Source organism: Chrysochloris asiatica, unplaced genomic scaffold (assembly GCF_000296735.1).
Source record: "Chrysochloris asiatica unplaced genomic scaffold, ChrAsi1.0 scaffold00303, whole genome shotgun sequence".
NCBI lineage: Eukaryota > Metazoa > Chordata > Mammalia > Afrosoricida > Chrysochloridae > Chrysochloris > Chrysochloris asiatica.
The window spans coordinates 399,572-407,656 of NW_006408821.1; the positions used below are offsets into that span (position 1 = coordinate 399,572).

At 36.3% G+C, this 8,085-nt stretch overlaps 1 protein-coding gene across 1 annotated transcript in view; it reads right to left on the minus strand.

The window, feature by feature from the left end:
* Nucleotides 1-5,019, minus strand: part of STAP1 (signal transducing adaptor family member 1) — a 63,505-nt gene extending 58,486 nt beyond the window's left edge. Inside the window, exon 1 of the mRNA XM_006874817.1 lies at nt 4,809-5,019. Within this exon, the coding sequence (XP_006874879.1) occupies nt 4,809-4,928 (120 nt within the window). The 5' untranslated portion in view covers nt 4,929-5,019. The remainder of the gene's footprint in view (nt 1-4,808) is intronic.
* Between the last annotated feature and the right edge of the window lie 3,066 nt (nt 5,020-8,085).

An 8,085-nucleotide genomic window follows, 5' to 3' on the forward strand; every position in this document is an offset into this window, starting at 1 on the left:
TCTCTTCCCATCAGCCGGTAGCTCCACTCTCCTCTTGAGTCCTCCGTGGCCACGCCACTGACTCTGGGCCCAAGAGTCCCCAGGCCTCTTCACACTGCTTGCCAACCAGGTCCCCAACTGGGTCCACAGAAGTCCCCTGAACATTGTAGGGCTTAGCTTGCCGCTTCATTGCTGCTTTTACAATTGGTATATGTTTTGCTATATATTTATGCTATATATAACAACAACAAAATAGTTAAAATTTAAGATAAACAAAAGAGAAGAGTTCAGAGAGTATTTTTAGTTAAAGGTTTAAAAATTATTTTAGGGCAATAGTTTTGCAGGTTTCATCTAGTCCCTATGATTTCAGAAACTTTGGCTTCCATATCTCATCTTTCTTTCTTTCTTTTTTTAAATGTATCATTTTATTGGACACTGTGCTGGCAACAGTGTTTAGCATCTTACTTGTATTTCTTCTATTAAATCCTCTTTTTGTTGTTTATTATGTACCATTGAGTTGATTCCCACTCACGGAGACCCTGTATAGGGTTTCCAAGGAGTGGCTGATGGGTTTGAAGTTCCAACATTGTGGTTAGCAGTTTCAGTGCTTAATAACCCTTTATTATGGTTGAAGTTGTTAGGTGTCGTCAAATCAATTTTGAGTCATATTAACCCCATTTGACAGTTTATAACTGCTCCATAAGGGTTTGCAGATTGTAATCTTTATGGGAAGGAATCCTGGTAGCACTGTGCTTACGCACTTGACTACTAACTGAAAGTTCAATGGTTCAAATTCATCTGCCATTCTGTGGTAAAAAGATGTGGAAGTCTGCTTCCGTAAAGATTTACAGCCTTGGAAACCCTATAGGGGCAGTGCTGTTATGAACTAAAAGGTTGTTAAGAGTCAGAATTTACTCATTGGCACATAGACACAATCTTTATGAAAGCATATTGTTAGGACTTTGCCCAAAGAGCCTCTGGGTAGGTTCAAACTGCCAGCCTTTTGAGTTAGCAATTGAGTGCCTAATTATTTCACTACCAGGATTTTTAAAATAATTTTTCCACCGTATATTTAATCATTTACATGAAGTGTTAGTACAGGAATATACATATAATGTCCATATAAATAAATTTTCTTGCATCAGGAATCTATTATCAAAATATTTTCTTAAAAGGAGTGTGTAATTTAAAAATGTAGACACAGAAAACCGTGAGCACAACTGAGATAACAAAATATTTCCTGATTGGATTAGAGGCAAGTAGAGAACTAGTCTGTTATTTTGATGGAGGCTTGCTGTGGCAATGTGGGATAAGCACTGGACTGCAAGTCAGCGCTTCAAGCTCACCAGCCACTCCTTGGAAACCCTATACAGGGTTGCTACAAGTCAGCACTTAACAACAACAGCATGATGACCTGCATTCAGGTTAATACAAAAATATATTACACACATTATTTTTAACTTTAGCTCATCACAGACTGAAGGAACTATGAGTAGCTGCCAAATCCCCTCTTGTTTTTAAACAATTTCCAAAACATAAGATTTTCACCATTTATAAGAACTGTCGTGTCTATGGTAACTCATTGTGGCATTTAATAGCTTCTGTAAATAAGAGTCTTGGTGTGGCATTGTAGGATAAGCACTGGACTGCAAGATCAGTTTGGACTGCAAGGTCGGCTCCTAGGGAACCTACTAGCAGCCCCTCTGAAACCTATACAGGGTCATTATGAGCCGGTACAGACTCCACAGCCCTTAACAACACTATTAAATAAAATTTCCTTGTGAATCCTAAATCCTATTGCTATGGTTTAAGTAATTTTTCTCATAGAATCTTTTAAAAAAAGAAGGTGTAGTCTCCTTGGGGTCTGGGGCCTTCTGGAATTGCATGCAAAAAAACACATTTTCTTGAAACAAAGTTCATCAGATTCTGAAAAATAGCTAAGAACACCTCTCAATGTGTAATTGTCCTTTTTATTGACCAGGTTAATCACCAGCTATACTTTCTCTACATTAAATGTGCCTGCTAGGCTCTCCACTTAACATTCTGAAGAACTTCCCGTTTTCAGTCCACCATTAGCTTCAAAGATGACCTTAGTTTATACCCTCGATTCTCTTTCCTGTCAAAGTCTCCTGGGCATCTTGCTTCTACTTCCTTGGAAATCCCATTTATTTTCCTTAACTTTTCTTAATATTGTTTGTTAAGTGCCATCGAATTGGTTCCAACTCATAAAGACCTTGTTTAGGGATTCTGGGACTGTAAATCTTTATGGGGGCAGAAAGCCTTTTATTTTTTCTGAGGAGTGACTCATAGATTCAAACAACTGACCTTGTGGTTAGCAGCCCAAGTTATAATCTATTATACGCTACTAGGGCTTTTTGATTGTATTGATAAGCACATAATAAACAATGAAATGGAAAGAGAATGAATCAAACCTTTAGTTTGAACTAGGATTTTTACATATGTTATCCCTTTTAGTCCTTGTAACCACCTATACATTGGCATCATTTTTGTCCTCTTGCTTTCTTTTCTATGAATTCAAATGGAGAGACATTTTTATTACATCACAAATATTTATGCCTATAGGTTATTTCTTACATTTCAAAGCATGGTTTCTTTGGAAAGTTAAAGCACAGCAATCGGTTCATCACCCCTCATTAAACTGTAAGCCTCTTGAAGGTAAGGTCTTTAGGCCTTATTCATGTTTGTAACCCTCAAGCTGAGTGTATACATAGGAGATACTCAATAAATACTGTTTAAATACATGAACTGATGTATATCTAACATAACTGTACTTTGTATTTTAGGAGACAAGTAGTATTTTCCCCATTTTATAATAAAGGACATTAAATTTCAGGGAGATTTTAACTTGCACAAGATCACAAACTGTAAGTCGCAAATCAGTAACTAAAGGCACATTTTATTGACATCCTAAATTTATTGTTCTTCCAGCTACCCATACCAATGACATGACTTCTTTAAACATTAAAAGGAAGCTGGCATCTGATTTTGTAAAACTTTTAAACAATAATCAAATGTAAGTTTCAAATAAAAAATTTATCTTCTCTACTCCCCTTTCCTGGAACAGTGTATCAATGTAGCCAATTTAAGAAGACAAATTTGAATTTACTTTTTAACAGTTGTTGCTGTAGTTAAGTGCTGTTTGAATCAGTTTTGACTCGTAGCAACCCTGCATTGTGTTTTCAAGGAGCGGCTGATGAGCTCAAACTGCTGACCTTGTGGTTCAAACCGACCTTTCCATCTAGTCCAACTCATGGTACTTTACCTATAAAAGAATAAAAGATTGCCTGGTCCTTCACCATCCTCACAGTATATTTGAGTTCATTTTTGCAGTCATTATGAACTAACCATCTCATGATGAGGTTGCCTTGTTTTCCACGTTACCAAACATGTCCTTTTCTAGGGATTGGTCCTTCCTGATTATGTGTTCAAAGTAGTGGTAGTGGTTGGTTGTCTGCTGCTGAGTCGGTTTCTGACTCATAGCAACCCTGTATAGGGTTTCTGAGGTTGTAAATCTTTACAGAAGCAGAAAGCTTCATCTTTCTCCTTGGGAGCAGCTAGTAGATTCAAACTCCTGACCGGGCAGTTAACAGCCCAACTGGTAACGACAAAGTAGTAACTGACAGATATTATTAATACAAGTGTAACACTCATTACAGAATACAGATTACCATATCTTTACTCAAATAGTAAATGATCCCATTAGATATTAAATATGAATTGTTGTTACTAATGTTTTCACATAAATAATTTTTCTATATGTTTAATAAATCCTTAGAAAAGACATTTATTATCATTGTTGTTAAACATTTCTTATGGCATTTCTGAATATACTTGCTCTATTACTATTAAAATTTCATAAACTTTAACCTAAACTATTTCTTTTTTCTTTAATAACAAATAAGTTCATATATGTTTCTTTCATTAATTATGAAATTAGCCACAATTACTGTTTTTAAAGCACCGATTTTAGCTGACTGTAGGTTTTCATTATTGCCATTTAAAAAATGTGGACTGTTTCCTTGGAAGGAATGGATTAATGTGGCTTAGTATACATATTAGCCAGGATAGTATCCTAAATATTATCTTGCAAAGTCTTTATCCTGAACAGTGTTTCCTAACAGTAGCTATCGCTGTTCTTAGCTGCCAGTGAATTGTTCCCCCTACCTCTTGGCACCCCAATGCACAACAGAATAAAACATTGCCTGCCTGGTCCATTGCCATTCCTAGCATAATATTAAATGGCATCAATTTTACCATTTTTATATTTTAACCAAAATTTATTTAGTTGTTATTGATAAACAATTATAAATATAAATTATTATTATAAACAACTGAGAATAGGTTTACTTTCAATCATAATAATATTTTATCTTAACAGTACATATGGTCATGGAAACACAGTAGTAAATTATGGAGACAATATAGAAAAAATGTTATCTTTTAAGCCAAAATCTTTTGTGATATTTAAATTAATTCTTTGCATAGTTATATTATTTATCTATTTATATTAGTTAATTAGTGATATTAACATCTTATGTTATTATGTATACATACTTCAAAAAGTTTGTGGAAAAATTGATTAAAAAAATAATAGAATTTTTTCATGAGTTTGTTGAAACCCCCTGGTATATATAAGCCATATATTATATTGAAAGTAAGCAAAAATTGAAATAATATTTTCTGAGCTCAAGGAATAGAAGAGAGCTTAATCCCAATAGAAACACATAGGCCTTTATCACATTGCTTACCATGAAATATACTTTGTATTAACACAGAAGCTTATGGTTTAACATTATCTATATACTTACCTGATATTCTGGCCGCTTAACTAATAAAAAACCTTCAAAGTACAAAGGTAGAGCAGTAATCTTTAACCGTTCCTGGAAGATTCTGCGAGGGGCTGGTTTGGGGGGCTTCTTAGCCAGCATACTGTCTCTTCAGTATGTGACTTGATTTCAACTGTATCCAGTCTCAGAACAAAATGAGATCTCCCTTGTGTGAAGGGAAAAGATAACTGTTCAAAGAGGAAGTCCCAACTTACTCTTTAACCACCACTACCACCACCAACAGGACACACACACACACAAATACACACTCACACACTTTCTTTCCTTTACTTTTTAAGGTGAGAAAGAACAGGCTTAGACCAACTTTTAGAGGGCATTCTCTGAGTGAACTACATGTGCTTGGATTTGCAGGAGCAAAATAAACAGAGATTAACATCATCACAAGATGAAGGGACAGACAGGTGCAGAGCATATGGACATTAGGGGAGACATGAAGGACAGGTTTTAATTTTTACACCTGGTTTTTTTTGCTTGTTTGTTTATTACTATCCATATTTATTCCCAGAAAACATGACTTAAATAAACTCCACTTATTAAAAATTACTTCAGGGAATAATTTTCTTTGTACTATTTCTGGTGATTAACTATTTCAGAACTAAACTTTGCTTAATCAACTGATCAAAGATTCAATTTATCCCATGCCATTTTGGTAGTCCACTAAATGTAAACTACAGTTTTGAGAGCATTCAATTTTAATTTTTTTTTTTTTTTTTGTAGGTAGGTGTTTAGAGTATATGGATTATTTATGAATGTTTGGCAAAAGTACAGCAGAAGAAGCTATAGAGTTCTCAATTTTCATTTTGTTCCTTTGTGCTTTTGGAGCTGTGAAACTCTGGTATTATGCTGCCTAAGTGGAGTCTCAACAGTGATCTAGTAAAATGTCTGGATACAAAATGCATTCAGTCTTTGCATATGGGAAATGGTCCTTTGGAGATAGATTTGGTCCTGAAACAGTGCAGGGAATGATGGGAGGAAAGAAAATTGGAAAGAGTTCCATTTTGTCTTATAGCAGTCCTGAGAGTTTCCACCATTGCCTATTTCATGGTTAAGCAGTTGGCTGCTAACTGAAAGTGTGCCAGTTCTAACCCTCCAGTAGCTCCCTGGGAAAAAGATGTTGTAAAGTGCTTTCACAAATATTTAAAACATTGGAAACTCTGTGGAGCAGTTCAATTCTGTTTTATAGGGTTACTACAAGTTAGAATTTACACAACAGCAATGAATTGGGTGTTTGGTTTTAGCTCAGAACTACTTGGCTTTGGTATAGTTCTGGCCTGAGCATTCTCTTGTGCTAAATCAGTCTATTCCCAGAAATCAAGCTAGTCAGAAATCTCTAATCTGGTATTCTTTTCCTAAGGGAGAGATCATATGGTTTGTCCCACTAGTATGGATCCTGCTGGGACTACAGCTGTGAATATGGGGTGTCAAATCATCTACAAATTGAAGGTAGACCAAAGCACAGAATGTCAGTAAACTAGAGAAGAAGGTCCAAATGCATTATCAATTTTATCATTCTTACAGTTTGACAGTTTGAAACAGGAATTGGAAGTTGAAGTAAAGGGTCAGTGGTTCAAGGAACTAGATAAAAGAAAAACAGAAACTAGTGAATTAGAAGAGGCAGGGAATAAGCGCCATTGGTTAAATCTAGATATATTGAAAGATCCTAGGTGTTAGGTTATTGTGCATTTTCAGATTAAGCAAATTGTCTAGAGTGAAATACAGTTTCTAGTGAATGCTTCTAGGTCAAATTAGAAGCAAAATCTAGAGTTGAAAGCCTAGGCCTACTTCCTGCTACCCAAGCTTTCAAATGATAATGTCTAAGTTGAACTTAAGTATTTGAGATAAAATCATAACTATTTTTAGTCTTAGTGTGCTAAGGAAATGAGCTGAATGACAAAAAGAAAACCTCCCAATTTGATAAAAGACTTAGTCTGCCCTCTTAGCAGCTGGTAGCTGATATAATACAAGGAGGAAGTAAAAGAGGGGATGCAAAGTGAGAAAGGAAAAGAGGAAAGAGATAGGAGATAGGATGCTGGAAATAATTAATGGTTGGAATATGAGACAAGTAGATGCTGACTTTATAGCCAGAGAACTGGTGAGAGAGAAACAAGTCTGCCTCTAGAAAAATGTAAAAAAAATATATGTGTCTGAGAATTAATGATCTGGCTAATTATGGCTTTTTAAAATAATTTGTAAATAAGCAATATTAAAGGAGAACCAGTTCATCAGCCTCTTTAAATTGTTTTAGTTTGCTGATTCTCAGGTTTTATTAATCCTTAATTCTCCAAAGACCAAATTATGTCTCCCTAAAAAATGTGACGCTGTGGGCTAATGCATCACGCTGCAAAGTCGTGTGAACTGCAAGGTTGGTGGTTCAAGCTCATCAGCTGCTCCTTGGAAACCCTATACAGGGTCAGTATGGCTCAGAATTGACTCAATGGCACTTAACAACAATAACAAAAATATTTGCAAAATTCAAAATTCCTGCTGAAACATTATTAGTTCATTGTATCTGTTCACAATTACCAACATCACTGCCGGGGACCTGCCTTGACATAGGGGTTCGGTTCACGAGTGTTTGGTTCACGAGGAGGGGAGATCCAGCGGCGATAGGGATAGCGAAAGAATACACAGACAAAAAGAAGAAGGGAGACAATGAGGCACCCCAAAGCCAGGGTGGATACATCACTGGTGGGCAGGCTTGGGACTACAGGCATCATGGCCTCTGCAGGCAGCAACTCACTACCCTGCAATCTTTAATGCATGCCTTCCAACCCATAATGCACATCTGGGGAGGCCCGGGCCTCTGCTTTATTTAGGGGAGGAGTTTCACACCAAGCTGGGAGGGACTTAGGCAAGGTACAGCTAACATCAGTAATTTTCCAGACATTCAGGTAACTTTACATCATACTTCACTGGTGCGAATCCCAGGCCAGCAACTTGGATTCTCAGGACCAATTAACATATCTATAGCCCCTGAACTCAGTTGGGGGAAGGTGAGAGTTCTGCAGGAGACGCCCAGGTGAATGGGCTGCACCTGGAAAAGGGATTAGGGAGGATGGATTCTTTGTCTATAGAACAAAGAACCGAGAAGTAGCTAAAATATTTTTAGTTAATCCTTTGGAGAAAGGTTTAACCTTGCAACCTTTAGTCTAAGCTTTAGGAAAATATCACATTTATCTGTGGATTTTCAAAGGCTCCCTGTATTAATTTAATATACATAACTGAATATTAAGATGAA